The sequence below is a fragment of the Leucoraja erinacea genome, chromosome 47, assembly GCF_028641065.1.
Source record: "Leucoraja erinacea ecotype New England chromosome 47, Leri_hhj_1, whole genome shotgun sequence".
Taxonomy (NCBI): Eukaryota; Metazoa; Chordata; class Chondrichthyes; order Rajiformes; family Rajidae; genus Leucoraja; species Leucoraja erinaceus.
In genome coordinates this window covers 113,872-135,302 of record NC_073423.1, presented here as the reverse complement: position 1 = coordinate 135,302, position 21,431 = coordinate 113,872, and the positions used below count along the sequence as shown (strand labels likewise).

Below are 21,431 nucleotides of genomic sequence, written 5' to 3'. Positions count from 1 at the left end.
CCATGATCCATGCTATAAAAATGTGTTACTATAATTACATTAGCGTGCTGCACACTTCAGACATTTCAAATTCAACAAAATACACTAAAAAGGCATTATTTTGTGATGTGACGGTATGAATTTACAAACAGCAACCTTATTTTGTTCATTGATAGCAGTTAGCTATGTGACACAACTTCCCCGTTAACAGCATTTAACATTATTATGTTAAGGGAACAAATCATGCAGAATATGTCTGCACTTGTCAGATGTTTCTTTGTATGACACTCCTGTCTCAAACAAATGAAACAATTGTCGTCTATCTATGCTGTCTGCGGAGGGCGCTCAGCATTGCCAAGGACTGCTCTCACCCCAACCATGGACTGTTTACCCTCCTACCATCCGGGAGGCGCTACAGGTCTCTCCGTTGCCGAACTCGCAGGTCGAGGAACAGCTTCTTTCCGGCGGCTGTCACTCTACTAAACAACGTACCTCGGTGACTGCCAATCACCCCCCCCGGACACTTATTTTTTTTTTTTAATTCAAATCGTTTGCTATGTCGCTCTTCAAGGGAGATGCTAAATGCATTTCGTTGTCTCTGTACTGTACACTGACAATGACAATTAAAATTGAATCTGAATCTGAATTATTCAAGACAAATTTACTTGGAAGGGGAACCTATTTGCACAGTTTAATTTTGGCCTTTTTGCTTTAACTACATTGCAAAAACTACTCTGCGTTCTTGAACTCCAATGGGTCTGTCAAATCTGCTTTTAAAATTTTATAGCACAACTTTGTGAAAGTATTGTTGAAACTGTTTTGTATGTTGCATTATAAAGACACAAAGCGCTGGAGTAACTCAGCGAGTCAGGAAGCTTCTCTGAAAAACATGGATAGGTGATGTTTCTGGTCAGGGCCTTCTTCAGTCAGAATAGTACGGGCCCTTCAGTATGAAGAAGAGTCTTGACTCAAAACGTCGCCTATCTGTCCTCCGGAGATGCTGCCTGAACTGCTGCGTTACTCCTGCTTTTTTTTTGTCAACCTGCATCTGCAGTGCCTGTGTCTACATTGTGTGTTGACTTCAACAGGAATCAGAGCATTATAATTCAAATAGTGAAACGGTTTGGTGGCTTTCAGTTCTCGGACAACGTATGTGAAACAACAACCCATGTCGTAGCAGGGCATACCCGACGCACATTGAATGTCTTGTTTGGAATCGCCAGAGGCTGCTGGATATTGTCCTTCAACTGGGTAGGTTAACCTTGCAGAATAATTACCTGTAAAGTTCACCATGGTGTCCATCCATACAGAAAGGACAAAATACATGACTGAGAAAAGAATATTCTGAATTATTATTCCCAGGGTAGGGGAATATTGGGATAGTCCCTGCCTCAACTACCTCCTCTGGCAGCTTGTTCCATACTACCACCACCCTTTGTGTGAAAAGGTTACACCTCCGATTCCTATAAAATATTTCCCCCTTCACCTTAAACCTATGTCCTCCTGTCCTCAATTCACCTACTCTGGGCAAGAGACTCAGAGTACTTGGATTGACTTGCCAAATGCACACCTCTCACTTGCCATAGTTAAATTCCACCTGCCATTCCATTGCCCATGCAATAGATAAATCTACCCGATCTATCCCTCTCATGATTTTATACAACTCCATAAGATCATCCCTCATCCCCTGGCGCTCCAAGGAATAGAGTCCCAGCTTAGTCAACCTCTCCCTTTAGCTCAGGCACTCTAGTCCTGGCAACATCGTCGTAAATCTCTGTACCCTTTCCATCTTCACTATCTGCAAAACCCCTACCGTTGTATCATCTGCAAACCTGCTAATCTTGCCGTGTATGTTCTCATCCAAATATTTGATATAGATGACAAACAGGGATGTTACCTGGACTCAACGGGTTTGAGTCGGGAGGTTGGATACGCTGAAACACTTTTCCATGGCGTGCTGGCGGCTGAGGGGTGACCTTATGTAAAATCATGTAGTGCATAGATAAGGCAATAAGGCAACTCATATTTGTTACAGATTTTTTTCTCTGCTGTTTTCCAGATTCTTTGGTCTTTGGAGCAAGGATGTTGGGCTCCTGAAGAATCATTTGAACTATCAACTGCGTTTCCTGCAGCTACTGTAAGTCAGTAATTTTTGTTGACAGCCTTTGTTTATTTTTTGAATATTGGTACACAGCACAGAAACAAGCCCTTTGGCCTACTCGTCTGCACGGAAAGGTTTGACAGCTAAGCGACTTCTATTTGCCTGCGTTTGGCCCATATCTCTCTTAAACATTCCTGTCCATGCACTTATTCACCGTTTAGGACATGTAAAACATACTCATCTCCCTCACTTCCTCTGGCAGCTCGTTCTATAAATGCACCACCCTCTGCGTGAAGAAATTGGCGCTCAGATCTCTTATCTTTCCCCTCTTAAACCTGTGCCCTTTGGTTCTGGACTCCCCTACACTGCGAAAAGGACTGTGACTATTGCCTTTTCCATACTGCATGATTTTATATACCTCTAAGGTCACCCTTCAGCCTCCTGCACTCCAGGGAAAAGTGTTTCAGCTTATCCAGCCTCTCCTTCTGACTCAAACCCTTGAGTCTGGGTAACATCCGAGTGGACCCTTTCGGCACCTTTTCCAACAATGACATCCTTCCTTTCGCAGGGTAACCAGAACTGCACACCAGACTCAATGTCTCATCACTGTATTGTACAGCTGTAACATGATGTCCCAATTTCTGTACTCAATACCCTGACTGATGAAGGCAAGCATCACCTTTGCCACCCTGTTTGCCTATGTTCCTACTTTCAAGGATCTGTGTACCTGTACTCCTCAGATCGACAGTGCTGGAGTAACTCAGTGGGTCAGGCAGCATCTTGAGAAAATGGATGAGTCTGGACCCTTGTTCAAACTGAAGAAGGTTTCAGGCACTTATCTAGTCCCAACCTGAACGTCATCCATCCTTTTTCTCCAGAGATGCTGCCTGACCCACTGAGTTACTCCAGCACTGTGTCTATCTTTGGTACATACCAGCGTCTCCAGTTATTTATTTCTACATTCTACCTGTATCCCTTGGTGTCTTTGGCCTATGATACTTTCCAGGGCCCTACCATGTACTGTATAAGTACTTGGATTGACTTGCCAAATGCACACCTCTCACTTGCCATAGTTAAATTCCACCTGCCATTCCATTGCCCACTCTCCCGGCTGACACATACCTTTTTGTAAACTTCGATAGCCTTCGTCACTGGTCACAATGCCACCAATTTTGGTGTTATCCGTAAATTTACCAACTATATGATTTACATAGTCATCCAAATCGTAATGTAGATGATGGGCAACTCTGAACCCACGCAGATCCCTGTGGTACTCCCCTGACCTCAGAGCTCTAATGAGAGAAACGTCCCTCTACTACCACCCTATGACTCCTTCCACCAAGCCAATATTGAATCCAGTCTGAGGAAGGGTTTTGGCCCGAAACGTTGCCTATTTCCTTCACTCCATGGATGCTGCCTCACCCGCTGAGTTTTTCCAACATTTTTGTCTACCTTTGATTTTTCAGCATTTGCAGTTTCTTCTTAAACATTGAATCCAGTCGGCTCACAGCCTTTGATCCCATGCAATTTTATGCTTTTTATGCGCTATCTGAATTGTAATTGTGGGGTTTACTGGGATTTAAAGTGTGATGAAATGGAGATTCGCTTAAGCAATTGTGTGCAGGTACTTAAAATGGTGTTTATTCTGTGTATTCTCCAAAGGCAGCTTTTCTTCTTACTGGAAGCTGCATGTGTGCATAAATCTCGTGGTTAAAGTGCACATTGTCAGATTTTAATAAAGGCCAAATTGTATATTGACTGGTTGCATCACAGACTGGTTTGGCAACTTGAATGCCCATTAATGAAGGAGATTACAAAGAAGAGGGGGAATCTGCCCAGTCCATCAAGGGTACTGGCCTTCCCACCAATCAAGGGATCCAGCATCATCAGAGAACCACGCCATCCTAACCACACTCTCATTTCACTCCTGCCATTGGGAAGAAAATGCAGGAGCTTGAAAACTAACCAGCTCCAGGTTCAGAAGCAGCTCCTTCCCAACAACCATTAGGCTCTTGAACACTTCAACCACCAACTAAACTTCAAACTAGGAACTGTCTCAGTTGCACTAGGGACTTCGGGCTTATGTTTTGTTTTGCACTAATATTGATTTTTAAAATATATTTAACTTTTTTTTGTTTGCCTATTAGAAATCAAGGACATGTCTCACCCTGGTCATTCTCACTTCAGGCAAGAAGTACAGAAGTGTGAAAACACACACCTCTAGATTCAGGGACAGTTTCTTCCCAGCTGTTATCAGGCAACTGAACCTACCTATGACCAACTAGAAAGCAGTCCTGACCAACTACCTCGTTGGAGACCTTCGAACTATCTTTAATTGGACTTTACTGAACTTTATTTTGCACTAAATGTGCCCTTTATCCTGTATCTGTACACTGTGGACAGCTTGATTGTCATCATGTATAGTATTTGTGCTGGCTGCATAGCACGCAACAAAAAAGCTTTTCACTGTACCTCGGTACACGTGGCAATAATAAACGAAACTGAAAAAGATTGGCACAATGCTGGTGTAACTGAATTGGACAAACAGCATCGCTGGAAAGAATGAATGGGTGACATTTCGATTCAAGACCTTTCTTCAGACAGAGTTAGGGGTGAGAGAGAGAGAGATATGGAAGGATAAGGTGTGAAAACGAATGATTAAAGGGGACGAAGCTCAAGGAAAATGTAGAATGGATCATTGTTAGCTGAGGGAAAGGTAACAACAAGGCATCCAATCAGTAAAATTAAATCAATGAAACTAGTTGGAGAACCAGGATGGGGGAGGGATGTAAAGAGAGGGAAAGCAAGGGTTACTTGATTAGAGAAGTCAATACTCAAACCACTGAGTTGTGAGCAACTCAAGCGAAATATGAGGTGCTATTCCTCCAATTTGCATTGGGCCTCACTCTGACAGTGGAGGAGGCCCAGGTCAGAATGAGAGGAGGAGTAAAAGTGATTAACTAGATTAACAAGTAGGCCGAAGCGGACTGAGCAGAGGTGTTTAGCGAGCCTGCGCTTGGTCTTGCCGATATATAGGAGTCCACACCTGGAACAGGAGTACAGTAGATGAGGATGGAGGAGGTGTAAGTGAACCTCTGCCTCACCTGAATGGACATCGGGGTCCTTGGATAGAGTCGATGGATGAGGTATAGGGACAGGTGTTGCATCTCTTGTGGTTCTACCGCTGCGCCACCATGCCACCCTCTTTTCTCCTTCCCCTGAAAAACGATGGCAATCAAGCCATGCAAATTCTAACATGAATTTTATGCAATCTGAGGCAAGAAGCCAGCACGTTTGAATCCAATGCTTGTCAGGAATTAAAACCGTACCGTAACGTTTGGAACAGTTTGCATAAGCAATTATCATATTACGAAGCAGGTCTATTAGATCATCAGTAATATTCTCCCTGTGACCGTGTGGGTTTTCTCCAGGTGCTCCGGTTTCTTCCCACACCACAAAGACATACCGGATTGTAGGTTAATTGGCCTCTGTAAATTGTAAATAGTTCCTAGTGGTCAAGACAGAAGTAGCGGGTCTGTGCAGATTCAGTGGGCAATTGCATTGTGTTTCCACGCTGTATCTCTAAAGTCTAAAATGTAAACATTATCAATTATTCCAATAGTTTTAGCAACATCTGAGCTCTTGATTATTAACAGCACCAGATGTTTAGAGATACAGCATAGAAACAGGCTCACCTAGTCCACGCCGACTATCGATCGCTCGTCCATTCTAGTTTCATATTATCCCACTTTCACATCCACTCCCTAAACATTATGGGCAATTTTAGAGGCCAATTAACCTATTCAGATGGGGAAGGAAACCACAGGAGAACGTGGAAAATCGACGCATACGGCACCCGAAGTCAGGATTGAACCTGCACATTGTTGGAATGTGGGAGGAAACTCCAGCAGGCCATTTCGCTCAGTGTCTGTGGCAATTCTGCTACCAAGGCCAAACTTTATCTGCCTGCATTTAAGTCATATCTGTCCGTTCCATGCATATTTATGCACGTACATATCCAAGTCTTCATCCCCTTCATCACCAGGAAAGGAAAAGAAAAACTAAAGTATGCGGATTTAGTGCAGTTCACCACATTGGACGATTACATTCTGCTTGGTAGAAAACTGATCATTTGCCCTGTACAGTCACCATCATAATCTAAGACCAAAGATGGACACAAAACGCTGGAGTAACTCAGCGGGTCAGGCAGCATCCCTGGGGAGAAGGAATGGGTGACGTTTCAGGTCGAGAAGAAATGTCACCATTCCTTCTCTCTAGAGATGCTGCCTGTCCTGCTGAATTACTCCAGCTTTTTGGTCTACGGTTTAAATGAGTATCTGCAGTCCCTTCCTTCACAAAGACCAACTGGATTCATGACTATTAGGTTTTACCAGAATGCTGCCTGGATTAGGAGGTATTTGCTACAAGGAGTGATTAGAGTAGTTTAGAGATACAGCGTGGAAAACAGGCGCTTTGGCCCACCGAATCTGCGCTGACCAACGATCACCCCGTATACTAGTCCTATCTTACACACTTGGGAGGGACAATTTACAGAAGCCAATTAACCGGAGATCCTTGAGAAAACTCATGCATGTTACAAGGAGAACGTACAAACTCCGTACAGACAGCACCCAAAGTCAGTATCAAACCCTGGTCTCTGGATTCAACCCGGGGCTAGGGTGCTGACTGCAAAGTTTGTAGCTCTACCTGTGACTGCGTGGGTTTTCTCTGGATGTTCCAGTTTCCTCCCACATCCCAAAGACATCCAGATTTGTAGGTTAATTGGCTGAGGTAAAATTGCAAATTGTCTCTAGTGTGTAGGATAGAGCTTGTATATGGGTGATTGCTGGTTGGCACAGACTTGGTGGACCAAAAGGCCTGTTTCTGCGGTGTATCTCTAAAACGAAAACGGAATACTTTTTTATTTGCAAACAGGTATATAGTGTTGAAAGGTTACTGAGCTGTTTGTGTGTGAGCCCCCTTATTCACGTGTTTCTGAGCTTTCATAAGTTCCAGGAGCAGAATTTGGCCAATCGGCCCATCAAATCTACTCCACCATTCAATCATGCATGATCTATCCCTCTCAACCCCATTCTCATGCCTTCGCCCCATAACCCCTGACAATCTGTCAATCTCCGCCTTAAAAATACCCAATGATTTGTCCTCCACAATGCCTGCGGCAATGAATTCCACAGATTCACCACCCTCTGACTTTGCACTGCTATCCATCGTCAGCGTGGCTTCACTCCTGGAAAACAGGTTCCAACTACTACAGGGAGAGTGCGACACCCATCTGCACTAAAGCTACCCACTGCCGAAATTAAAATCCTCGGCAATTAGGACTGGCGAAAATTAATGCCCAGATTTGTCCCGTATTTTGCCATGGTTACATTCGAAGCAAACGTACAAACAAAATTTGCTAAGGCTTTGCCAAAATAATGTCTTTGGCAAAGATAATCTTACAGTTTCTCTATCCCGCACTTTATTTTAGACTTTAGAGATACAGCGTAAAAACAGGCCCCGGGGCCCACCGGCGATCACCCCGTACACTAGCACTATCCTATACACGAGGGACAATTTACAGAAGCCAATTAACCTGCAAACCTCTTTGGAGCGTGGGAGAAACCCAGAGAAAATCCACACGGCCAAAGAGAGAACATGCAAACTCCGTACCGACTGCACCCATAGTCAGGATCGAACCCGGGTCTCTGGCACTGTAAGGCAGCAACTCTACTGCTGCACAACAGTGTCGCCCTGAATATTACATTACCTTACCGTTTCTCTATCCTACACACACTAAACCAGCTCTCCCACACTGTGATGGAAAACAATCCAAAGTTATTGTGTGACATAGCAAAGCGTAAGAATTACGTAAGGATTCTTCTGGTAATTGCAAAAGCAAGACATTCAGAGACAATTGTCATATTTCATCCACTTAGCTACATTTTGCAAAACAGTTCTGCATTTATACCTTCTGTAAATTCAAATGAACTTAACAGAAATTCATCTTCAATTAATTTTAATATTACATGGAACATAGAACAATGTCTGTGCCGAATATGATGCCCAGACCAGGGATGGTGGTGGAGGCAGACCAGGGATGGTGGTGGAGGCAGATATGATTCAGATTCAAAGATTCAGATTCATTTAAGAGGCTTTTACATAGGCACATGGAATTGCAGGGGATAGAGGGATATTGAGCAAGTGCAGGCAGATGTAATCAATTTTGGGCGGCAAAGCGCCAGAGATTGGGTCCGATGCTGACTACAGGTGCCGTCTGCATGGAGTTTGTACGTTCTCCCTCGCGGTGTTCCCTGTGACTGCATGGGTTTTCTCCGGGTGCTTTGGTTTTCTCCCACACCCCGAAGAAGTACAGGTTTGTTGGTGAATTGGTTTCAGTAAAATTGTAAATTGTCCAAGTGTGCTAGGATGGTGTTTGTGTGATCATCGGTCGGCACGGACTCGGTGGGCTGGAGGGCCTTTATCCACACTGTATCTCTAAAGTCGAAAAGCTTGACATCATGTTCAGCACAAGCATTGTGGGTCGAAGGGCCCGTTCCTGTGCTGTACTGTTCTATATTCAAAGACCAGATCTTATCTGCCTGCACCAAATCATGGCACCATATGCCTCCATTCCCCGCATAACCATATGCTTATCCAAAAGTCTCTTAAATGCCACTATCGTGACTAATATTGCACAGCGGAGATTCTTAGTATTATTCTTTTCTTTTCTTGAGCAGATCTGCAGATTTGAGAGGCAGTCAACAAAAGAACCCTACCTGCAGGATTTATTTGTGAATCAACCATTGATCTTCATTTCACCTCAAAGCAAGCCACCTGCTCTGGCACTGGAGAAGCTTGTGCTGTTATGTGGGGGACAGGTGTGCAAGACGCTCCGGAGAACTGGAATTTGTATCGGACAGTACAAGGGAAGGAGGCCTGCGGGGAACCAACACTTGTCTGAAAACTGGATCCTGGGTAAGTGTCTTGTATCTCTGGAAAGCCTGCAATGTGATATAGATCAGTGATGGATGAGGAGAGGTGGTTGGGAAGAATAGTCCTCTTTATAATATTTCTCCTGTTATTATGCAAAGGTTAGCAGTGATGGTTCAGCACGTTCAATCTGGTTCCTCTCATATTTATTCTCCATCTTCCCATTTGTTATCAGGCAACTGAACCATCCCACCAACAACCAGAAAGCAGTCCTGAGCTACTATCTATCTCACAGGAGACCCTTAGACTATCTTTAATAAGACTTTACTGTATTTTATGTAGTTTATAGATACAGCGCGAAAACAGTCCCTTCGGTCCACCAAGTCTGCGCCGAACAACTATTCTCCCCCCCCCTACACTAGCACTATGCTGCACACACGGGACAATTTACAATCTTTATCAAAGCCAATTAATCGATACACCTGCATGTCTTTAGAGTGTGGGAGGAAACCGGAGCACATGGACAAAAGCCACGCGGTCACAGGGAGAATGTACAAACTCCAAACAGACAGCACCCGTAGTCCAGATGTAACCCTTGTTTCTGGCGCTGTAAGGCAGCAATTCTACCACTGCACCACCGTGCCGCCACTTGCACTAAACGTTATTCCCTTTACACTGTATCAACACTGTGGACGGCTTGATTGTAATCATGTATTGTTTTTCTGCTGACTGGTTAGCACGCAACAATAGCTTTCCACTGAATCTCAGTACATCTCTGGAAATCTTGCAACGTGTTGTCGATCTGCGATAGATGACGAGGTGGTTGGGAAGAATAGCCTTCTTTGTAAAATTTCTCCTGTTCTTATGCACAGGATAACAGTGTTAGTCCAGCACGTTGAGACTAGTTTCTTTATCATTTATTCTCCAGGTTGCACTTAGTGTGTCGAGGTGCCCTGAAAGTACGGTGGTGTTTCTTTTCTCTTAAATTGGTGATGTGGCAGTGATGTTAATATATCTCAGAAATGAAAAACAAAGGAACGGCAAATGCTGATTGATACCAAAGATAGACACACAAATGCTGTAGTAACTCAGCGGGTCAGGCATCATCTATGAAGAACATGGATAGGTGCATTTCCGGTCAGCACCAATTGCAGGGTGGTGGGGGGGTGGGGGGGGGGAAGAGGGCAAAGCATGGCTTGAGAACATGGATAGGGTGGTGTTTCGGGTCAGGCTTCTTCAGACACCTGTCACCTATCCATTTCCTCTTGTGTCTATCTTTGGTATAAACCAGTATGTGCCGTTTCGTTTTATTACATTAGGTCATAGGCATAGGGGGGGTTGATAGGCAGATGGCTGGACAAAGACCAGAGTTGAACACACAAAATGTGACACAAAAGGATTGGAAAGTTGCAAATTGTGAAGCCGGAGGATTGACGAGGTGCAAATTGTTTAGGAATGTCGGTGAAGGGGAGGGTAGAGGAGTGATGGTTGCAGGGATGAGGGGGCGGGGTTGACGTTTTGAGTTGGGATCCAACTGACTGATAGTGGGAGGGTGAGGGGGAAATCTGAAAGAGAGGAGGGGCAGGACAAAGCCTGGCAGGTTATGGGTTGATACAGGAGGGGTGGGGGGTAATTGTAGACTTATGTGTTGTACAGGTCCAGTAAGTAGATACTCTGGATTCAGACATGAACATATCTCTATGCAGAGATATGAATGCTGTTCAGTGTGACTTTTTTTTGCATATCCAGTGATTATGTGCAGCCATTCAAATGTAGCCTCCGGAAAAAATGGGTCCTTTTCAGAATGGCAGGCAGTGACTAGTGGGGTACCGCAAGCTCAGTGCAGGGACCCCAGCTATTTATAATATATATTAATGATCTGAATGAGGGAATGGAATACAACATCTCCAATGTTTGCGGATGACACAAAGCTGGGGGGCAGTGTTAGCTGTGAGGAGGATGCTAGGAGGCTGCAAGGTGACTTGGATAGGTTGGGTGAGTGGGCAAATGCATGGCAGATGCAGTATAATGTGGATAAATGTGAGGTTATCCACTTTGGTGGCAAAAACAGGAAAGTAGACTATTATCTGAATGGTGGCCGATTAGGAAAAGGGGAGATGCAACGAGACCTGGGTGTCATGGTACACCAGTCATTGAAAGTAGGCATGCAGGTGCAGCAGGCAGTGAAGAAAGCAAATGGTATGTTAGCATTCATAGCAAAAGGATTTGAGTATAAGAGCAGGGAGGTTGTACTGCAGTTGTACAGGGTCTTGGTGAGACCACACCTGGAGTATTGCGTACAGTTTTGGTCTCCTAATCTGAGGAAAGACATTCTTGCCATAGAGGGAGTACAGAGGAGGTTCGCCAGACTGATTCCTGGGATGGCAGGACTTTCAAATGAAGAAAGACTGAATAGACTCGGCTTGTACTCGCTAGAATTTAGAAGATTGAGGGGATCTTATAGAAACTTACAAAATTCTTAAAGGGTTGGACAGGTTAGATGCAGGAAGATTATTCCCGATGTTGGGGAAGTCCAGAACTAGGGGTCACAGTTTAAGGATAAGAGGGAAGTCTTTTAGGACTGAGATGAGAAAATCATTTTTTACACAGAGAGTGGTGAATCTGTGGAATTCTCTGCCACAGAAGGTAGTTGAGGCCAGTTTATTGGCTATATTTAAGAGGGAGTTAGATGGGGCCCTTGTGGCTAAAGGGATAAGGGGGTATGGAGAGAAGGCAGGGATGGGATACTGAGTTGGATGATCAGCCATGATCATATTGAATCATCTCGCTCCCCCATCTTGCAGAGACTGACTGAGGCACTCAACACTTCCGGGTTTTATAGGCCCTCTGTAAGGGGCCTTCAGGAGAGAGAATCTCAACATTTTTTAAACACTAATATCTCTTTTATTTTTCATCGATGGGAAAAATCCTCTTGTCCTGCGCAGCGGAGGGGAACTCCGATTAAGATGGCCAAAAATCACAGCCATAAGTGGCAGTGTTTTTTCTAAAATCAATATACAGAACACCAAGAAGTGGTCAAGATCAGACTTTTTGTAATATAGATTACCAATTCAGAATGCAACCTCACTCTGACACAAACTCTATACAGACCGCACCCAAGGTCAGGATTGAACTTGAGTCTCTGGCGCTGTAGGCAACAACTCTACCTCTTTACTGTGATGTACGTAGACATGCATCAATCCCCAAAGAGGATGGGAATGTGGGAAAAGAGGGCCATATGTTTTCTTCCAACGCTTTTTGTCAAAATTCTTGTGAAGTGGTGCATTTTACTGTGCGTGAGCTGGGGTGATGTGGACCGTAAAAAGATCATGTGAAACTATGGCCCAAAACATTTCTTTAACGATTAATAAAGCAATTATAAAGTGCAAAACAGCATGAACATTTTTTTGACTGATGTTGTGAGAAGTGCCCCTTGACCCATCCACCCACAGGCAAAGTTTTTCGTGTTTTCAATTTTAGAAATATATAGAAACATAGAAAATAGGTGCAGGAGTATGCCATTCGGCCATTCGGCCCTTCGAGCCTGCACCGCCATTTGATATGATCATGGCAGATCATCCAACTCAGTATATGGTTTTGGACAAAATTCCTATTTTGAATCTGCTTTACAAGTCACCTCCAGTGACCCAGTCATGGAACTCACTCATCGCCGAGTGCATTCAGTGTCAAAAGGTTTTACATTTCATGTTTAATCGAAAATTACAAATGTTATTGCAACCAAAACAACGAAGCAATTTATGTTTTTACAGGGACATCTCATGATTAATCGTGAAAGCAAATTCTAAATGAATTAGATCATAAAACTTTACAACGTGGAGCCATTCGGGCCGTTGATTATTCATGCGTTTCCATTATTAAAAAATTACTGATGAGGAAATTCCTACCACCATTTTTGAAGGACATTTTATATTGCTGTGGCACAGCGGTGCCGTTGCTGCCTCGCAGTGCCAGAGACCCAAGTTAGTTCCTGACTACAGGTGCTGTCTGTAGGGAGTTTGTACATTCTCCCTGTGATCGCGTGGGTTTTCTCTGGGTGCTCCGGTTTCCTCCCACACTCCAAAGATGTGCAGGTTTGTAGGTTAATTGGTTTCTGTAAATTGTCCCTAGAAATTGATCGGCGAAGGGCTTGTTTCCATGCTGTATCTCGAAACTAAACTAAATTAAACTAAAACTGAACATAAATGTTCTAATCTGTTCTCTGTTCTCTTACATGAAATTGATGAAAATAGTTTGACCGTTTCACAAATTAGTGGGCTCTCTTAATCTAAGCTCTAATTAATATTCGCAATGGCAGCTTGCATTTGTGTGATATCACTGCTGTGGAAAAACAAGGCACAATCAGGCACTTACGGCTCTGGATCTAGTGAAGTACTGGGGACTAAGAATCATTTCCAAGATGTATTACATGGTGGAATTATGAGTGGCGTAAAAAGACAGGGGTGAACGTTTCCTGGGAGGGAATTACTGCAAGTTTAGATGCAGCTAAAGGCATAACTACTAATAGTGGATACACAAAAATGCTGGAGAAACTCAGCGTGTGCAGCAGCATCTATGGAGCGAAGGAAATAGGCATCGTTCCGGGCCGAAACCCTTCCTCAGTGGCGTAGCGGTAGAGCTGCTGCCTTGAAGCGCCAGAGACGCAGGTTTGAATCTGAGTATAGGTGCTGTCTGTACGGAGTTTGTGCGTTCTCCGTGACTGCGTGGGTTTCCTCTGGGTGCACCAGTTTCTTCCCACACTCCAAAGATGTACAATTTTGTCAGTTAATTGGCTTTGGTAAAAATTGTAAATTGTCCCTAGTGTTTAGGATAGTGTTAGTGTACGAGGTGATCATTGATTGGTGCGGGCTGCATGCACCGAAGGACACTGTATCTCTAAAGTCTAAATCTGATCTGATTTTATATGAAAACATAGCTTTTTACAGTACCTTGGTACAAGTGACAATAGTAAACATAAACTGGAACATAAACCCCAAGTCCTTAACGGCCTTGGGCGTCATTTACGCGACATCGTTTATACGTCACGAAGCACGACGCGTGCGTCGTAACACGCGCATGCCGTGTATTACGCGTGCATGGCGCGTGGTGGCCTAGGCAGTGACGTGTGGTATCGCGCGGCGCCCCCGGATTTTGGGATTGTCAAAATCCTCGCTCGCCACCTGAGTGACGCCCAAGTGGGACAGGCCCTTTAGTGCAACCAACGCCAAAGTCCACAGAAGTTCATAGTTGAGGTGTCGTGTAAACTGGTTCAAGAAGTTATTATTGAACCAGGTGGTCAGACCAGGTTTTCAGACTCCTGTACCACCGTCTCCAAAACCCTCCCAAAGTCCAACATGAAATCTTCTCAAAGTTGAACTCCATTTGCTTCTCATTGATTACTCTCTTTGAGATGTCATGAAGTCAGTGACCATCCACGTCATCATCCACTCTGCCAACCTTTGTCTCATTTTCAGACATTAAAATGCTTGCCCCCCCAGCCCAAGTGTAAGTTGTGAATGAAATCTGAAGGATTGTCATAAATCCATAACTCATGTACAGAGGTCATCATTGCAAAGTATCACTCGGCTTGGAAGGGGCAGCTTAAACGGGTCACGGACGAGTTGGGCCGAGGGACCTGTTATCCAACTGTATGAATCCGATTCTGTGACATCCTTTCTCATCCACCAATGGGTTTAATGGCAGTGATACAGTTTTATATTCAGAGGCCAATTTCTTTACAGACTTCCTGGTTAATAATCTATTTGTATGGCAGTACACCAGCGCCATCTAAAAGTCCATGTAACCCAATCCTGCAGTACAGTGTGGGAGAGTGTAAGACCAGAGGGCACAGCCTCAGAATGCAAGGGCGCACCTTTAGAAAGGAGATGAGGAGGCATTTATTTTGCTAGAGGATGGTGAAAGTGTGGAATTCATTACCACAGATGCCTGTGGAGGCCGTCCATGTGTATTCTTAAGGCGGAGGCTGACGGATTCTTGATTAGTACGGGTGTCAGGGATTATGGGGAGAAGGCCGGAGAATTGGGTTGAGACGGAAGGATAGATCAGCCATGATTGAATGGCGGAGTAGATTTGATGAGCCAAATGGCCTAATTCTGCTCCTATGACATATGAACTAGCTTGGTTCATTATCTCAATCGAAAGTCCATTCAATTGGCCAGCCACTTTTTCTTTCAATACTCCAGTTCTCCTTGGTAGCTTTCCAGATTAAAGTTATTTTGTAGCTGAACATGGTTTTTCACTGCTGTTAGGCTAACTAGCCTATAGCTTCCTGGTTTAGCACCATGTATTTCTCGAGTAAGAACACTCACCGCTTTACGCACTAGGCGACTTATGTTAACTCGCACTTAGGTAAACAATTCTGTACTCAGTCTCTCGTGTAATCAAGGAACTTTGTGATTTGCACAACACTGTACGATCACTGACGTTTACATCGGAAACAAGCTAGCAATGGCGGTGGTAATTACCCAGAATGCTGCGCGCCCCAGGTAGTGCCCCGGTGAGAGTCGATTTACTTAAAATCTGACGTAAAATCTGACATGTTTACTGTTCGGCGAGCTGAAGGGCCTGTTTCCATGCTGTATCTATCAAGCAATCTCACTTAATACACACAATAGATATAAAATGCTGGAGTAACTCAGTGGATCAGGCAGCATCTCTGGAGAAAAAGAATAGGTAATGTTTTGGGTCGAAACCCATCTTCATACTGAAAGTAGAGGTTGGGGGGAGGGATAAACTGGAGGCGAGTAAAGGCCAGAACAAATCAGGGTCGGCAACAAATAACCTCAGGAACCTATAATGGCCCATTGTTGACAATGGGGTGGAGGGGGAGGGAAAGGGAGGGAATATGGGAGTTACTTGAAATTGGAGATATCAACGTTCATACCGCTGGGTTGTAAGCTGTCCAAGTGAGGTATGAAGTGCTGTTCCTCCAAAAGTGCTTGCTTTCCCGTTGGATTGGAGACATGTTTATCCATCCAAGTTCTCCATCATGCACATCAGAAATATTTCTCAACTTGTCCGGCCTGTGCTTGTGAATTGAAATTCCACAGCAGAAAATCATATTTCATTTTAGTTACATTTCTTCAAAAATCTGCCAGCACATTTGCTTATCCAATACTTTCTGGATTGCTGTTAAAGAGAATCACTCAACAAGGTAAAAATCCTCCCAGTACCTTTCAACTCAAGGAAAATTGATTCATTGAGAACCATACATTACATTCTTGCTGTTTAGAAATGAAGTTGTTTCTTTTCCCATTTCTCTTATTTCTGATCTCATGGTCGCCACATATATTCAGGATACAAAGTGCTGGAGTATCTCAGCAGGTCAGGGCAGCATCTCTGGAGAGCATAGATAGATGACGTTTTTAGTCGGGACCAAAATATCACCTATCCATGCTCTCCAGAGATGCTGCCCTGACCCGTTTAGTTTAGAGACTATGAACGGCTTGATTGCAATCATGTCTAGTCTTTTCTTTAACAGGATATCACGCAAACAAGAGCTGTTCACTGTGACAATATTAAACTAAACAAAGCCAATTAACCTACAAATGTGTATGTTGTTGGAGAGTAGGTGGAAACCAGAGCATAACTCCGTACAGACAGCACCCATAGTCAGGATCGAACCCGAGTTCCATGGCACTGTAAGGCAGCTAGTCTAACACTGTGCCGCCTACTGCTCCAGCATTTTATGCCATCCCTCAATCTTGCCCCTGCAGCGCATTGTTATTTCTATGTAAAATCAAAGAACTGCAGGCCTTGTGTTTCCAGTGAAGATAATAGTCATAGAGCACGAAACAGGCCTTTCTGCCCAACTCGTCCATGTCCAATCTAAGAGAGTGCCATTTGCCTGCATTTGGTCCATATCCTTCTAAACCTTTCCTCTCCATGTACCTGTCGGTGTCTTTTAAATGTTGTTGTTGTACCTCCCTCTCCTACCTCCTCTGGCAGTTCATTCAGTATCCACACCACCCTCTGAGAGGAAAAGCTGCCCCCCCCCCAGGTTCCTATTAAATTTCCCCTCTCATCTTAAACCTATCGCTTCTGGTTCTTGATTTCCCTACCCTGCGTTTGTTTAAGAGAAGATGGGCACAAAGTGCTGGAGTAACTCAACGGGTCAGGCAGCATTTCTGGAGAAAAAGGATGGGTGATGTTTCGGGTCGGGACCCTTCTTCAGACTGAAAGTAGGGGGTGGGAGGTGGGATGAAGAGCTGGAGATGAGAAAAGACCAGGACAAACCAGGGCCGGCAATGAATGATCTCAGGCAAGGTAGTACTCTGGTAGGTCCGTTGTCGGCCAGGGAAGATGTGATCTCAAGAGGGTTACAATAGACAATAGGTGCAGGAGTAGGCCATTCGGTCCTTCGAGCCAGCACCGCCATTCACTGTGATCATGGCTGATCATCCACACCAAGTACCCCATTCCTGCCTCTTCCCCACATCCCCTGACTCTGCTATCTTTAAGAGCTCTATCCAACTCTCTCTTGAAAGCATACAGAGAATTGGCCTCCACTGCCTTCCGAGGCAGAGAATTCCACAGATTCACAACCCTCTGTGGTGATTACAATATGGTGAACTGGTTAAACGACAAGGATGGAGGAAGGGGGGAGGAGAGGGGTGTGTTATTTCTATGTTTATTGTTTTAATTTATTTCCCTTTCTGTTTTCCCTGCTAATATCAAATGACGGCACGGAGTCAGGGTGGCGCAGCAGTAGAGCTGCTGCCTTACAGTGCCAGAGACCTGGGATCGATCCTGAACCCAGGTACTGTCTGTAAGAAGTTTGTACATTCTCCCCACAAACAGCGGGGTTTTCTCCGGGTGCTTCGGTTTCCTCCCACTCTCCAAAGATGTACAGGTTTGTAGGTTAATTGGCTTGGTATAAATTGTAAATACTCCCTGGTGTGTGTAGGATAAATGTGCGGGGATCGTTGGTCGGCATGGACTTGGTGGGCCAAAGGGCCCGTTTCCATGCTATATCTCTAAATTAAACTACACTAAGACACTGAATCCTTTCCAGCAGTACTGATTACACCTCGAGGATTAATGTTCACTTTAGTCGTTGTTCGAGCTGTATCCGATGTTTGCCCACACCCACAATCACAAACCCACCCAGAGGCCTCCCCCCTACATCACTCCTCAGCATATTACCTTCTGTTTCCAACTCTGGAAACTATACCCGAGGGAGCCTTTTCCTGCCTGATGCCTGTTTCAGCATGTGTCCTCTGACTTCTATCCGTACAAACTCCATGCAGACAGCACCAGTAGTCTGGATCGAACCCGGGTCACTGCCGCCGTAAGGCAGCAACTCTACCATGGTGCCACTGTGTCTCACCTTAAACCTATATTCTCTGGTTCTTGATTCCTCTGCCCTCCCTGGATAAAAGCTTCTCTGCATTCACCCTATCTATTCCCCTCATGATTCTATGCACCTCTATTCCATCACTCTTCAGCCTCCTGCGCTCCGAGAAATAAAGTTTTCACCTGCCCAAGCGTTCACAAGCTCAGGCCCTTGAGTCCTTGACACATCCTTGTAAATGTTCTCTGAAATTTGTTTCATGTCTTATTGTATTTCGACATTGTCTTTCTTAGCACCAACCATTGGAGTGCCGGGCAATGAGGGGTGATCTTATAAAGTTGTGTAAGATCAAGAGAGAGTATTTTGCCCAGAGTTGGGGAATCTTGAACCAGAGGCCATCGGTTTAAGCTGCGAGGGGAAAGATTTAATAGGAACCTGAAGAACAAATTTTCCCACACAGAATGGATGAATGGAACGAGGTGCCAGTGGAGGTAGTTGAGGCAGGTACATGGATGGGAAAAGTTCAGAGAAATTGTGGGTCAAACGCAAACAGGTGGGACTGGTGTTAATGTGGTGTCTTGGTCGACACAGACAGGTTGGGCTGGAGGGCCTGTTTCGGGCTCTGAAGCCTTCAAGAAATACAGCTGCCATTGTGTGAAATCTATGGGTTTGGTTCAAGACATAAAAATGGTTATTACTGTAACTATATATTGTTTTACGGGAAAATTGCCATTTGAATGAATAATACATGAAAGCAAGTTACTGAAGAGTAATTAAATTAATTGATTTAAGCGAGTTATTTATGCACACCAATTTGAAAAAAAGCATAAATTGGAAAGTAATTTTTCCTACTTGCTCACAGTTGTATTGTTAATGCACTAAGCGGGGAAGAGGCTTTGTATAGGAGTAAAAGAATAGAAGACAGCAAGACAGAAGAGACAGCAATTGTTTCCTTACACTACCTGAATGCCTGTATTGTGCACAGAAGGCTGTGAAGGCCAAGTCATTGAGTATTTTTAAAGTTCACATTGATAGGTTCTTGATTGGTAAGGGTGTTATGGGGAGAAGGCTGGAGAATTGGGTTGAGAGGGAAAGATAGATCAGACATGATTGAATGGCAGAGTTGACTCGATGGGCTGAATGGCCTAATTCTGCTCTTATGAACTACCTTGGTCCATTATATCTCAATTGAAGAAGTTAATTCAATTGGTCAGACACTATTTTCCTTTCATCACTCCTGTTCTCCTTGGTAGCTTTCCAGATTCAAGTTATTTTGTACCTGAAAGTAGTTTTCAATTATTTTTTCACTGCTGTTAGGCTAACTAGCCTATAGCTTCCTGGTTTAGCAGAGTGGACTTGATGGGCCGAATGGCCCAATTCTGTTCCGATGCCTTATGAACCTATGAACTTATGAGATGCCTAAGGTTGTTGCATGAATGATTTTCGTGACCTTTGGCTGCCTGATGCAGGATTAAGCCAAACAAAGTCAGAACTTTCTGTAGTCGGAGGGTTGTGAATCTATGGAATTAATTGCCACAGAAGGCTGTGGAGGCCGTCGATGGATATTTTTACGGCGGAGATTAACAGTTTGATGGGCCGAGTGGCCTAATTCTGCTCCTATACCTTATGAACATGAAAATTGTTGAAAACACTCACTAGGTTGGACAGCATCTGTGGGGAGAGATTGGGGGTTAATGTTTCGGTTCATAGAATCATAGAGAGAGTCGGAGAAACAGACGCAAAGGAGCAGAATTAGGCCATTTGGCCAATCAAGTCTACTCCGCCATTCAATCATGGCTCTTTCCCTCTCAACCCCATTCTCCTGCCTCCTCCCCATAATCCCTGATACCCTTACTAATCAAGAATCTGTCAATCTCCACCTTAAAAATAAGGAGACGAGGAGGAATTTCTTTAGTCAGAGGGTGGTGAATCTGTGGAATTCATTGCCACAGAAGGCTGTGGAGGCCAAGTCAGTGGATATTTTTCACTGTAGAGATAGATAGATTCTTTAGTACGGGTATCAGGGGTTATGGGGAGAAAGCCCATAAGAGAATGGGGTTAGGAGGGAAAGATAGATCAATCATGATTGAATGGCGAAGTAGACTTGATGGGCTGAAAGGCCGATTCTGCTCCAATCATTTAAATAAGTCAAACTAGCTATCCTCCTTGGGATCATAATTGCGTGAGTTATGTATCCTATCAACACTGAGCTGGTCTTGGATGTCTCCAGGAAGGCAAAGCTTATTTTAGTGACCTCGCAGGTGACCTTGTCATTACATTTACAACAAGAGGGCTTTGGGATAAGGTGAGAGGATTAGATATGCTCTTTGGTGAGAATTCCTTTCACACATGGAGTGATTGGAGCCTGGAACGCGCTGCCTGGTCGACCGGTCACGGTGGCGCAGCGGTAGAGTTGCTGCCTTACAGCGAACGCAGCGCCGGAGTCCCAAGTTCGATCCCGTACGTTCTCCCCGTGATCTGCGTGGGTTGTCTCCAAGATCTTCGGTTTCCTCCCACACTATAAAGACGGACAGGTTTGTAGGTTAATTGGCTTGGTAAATGTAAAAATGGGCGGCACAGACACGGTGGGCCGAAGGGTCCAGTCTGCACTGTGCTTCTCTTCAACTCTATTAAAACAAGACGTTAATTGGTTCTCCATTCCTTTTCCTCTTCTAGATAGCATTACTAAACATGAAGTCTGCTCCCCTGACAACTACACTCTGGAATAGATGAAAGCTACATCTGAAGATGTCTCCTCCTTCCCTTGCATGGTATATTTGCTTTTGTACAAAAGCTGGTTTGTAAGTAAATTGTATCTCTGAAAAATGATGACTTCCAGGTTTTATAAAATTAATTTTTTAATAAATTTGTTAAAAGTTTCCAAGTTGTCAGCGTGCTTTTTACAATGTTCTAGAAAGTACAGTCCGTAATATTGGAAATTAATTTGTACATTGGTGCTTTCACTCTCCTTTCACTTTAATAAGATAATTTAGATAACGGGCGAATACATTACAATTAATATATATTAATGTACAACTGTGGAACAAAGTAAAGAGATTATTCGTAGATTTCCATGACAAAGTAGAAAATTATTTTCAAAAAATGCTG

At 44.1% G+C, this 21,431-nt stretch overlaps 1 protein-coding gene across 4 annotated transcripts in view; it reads left to right on the top strand.

Annotated features, from left to right (window-relative positions):
- The window catches only part of LOC129715025 (microcephalin-like), an 83,800-nt gene extending 62,598 nt beyond the window's left edge, over positions 1-21,202 (top strand). For 2 of the 4 annotated variants that reach the window (XM_055664847.1, XM_055664849.1), the window contains 4 exons: positions 1,068-1,230; positions 2,039-2,116; positions 8,821-9,058; positions 21,000-21,202. In XM_055664847.1, coding sequence (XP_055520822.1) covers positions 1,068-1,230; positions 2,039-2,116; positions 8,821-9,058; positions 21,000-21,052 — 532 coding nt within the window. In that variant the 3' untranslated portion in view covers positions 21,053-21,202. Of the gene's footprint in view, positions 1-1,067; positions 1,231-2,038; positions 2,117-4,227; positions 6,688-8,820; positions 9,059-20,999 lie in introns of those variants that run through there. The other 2 variants (XM_055664848.1, XR_008726434.1) reach the window with 2 other exon arrangements.
- The last annotated feature ends 229 nt before the right edge of the window (positions 21,203-21,431 follow it).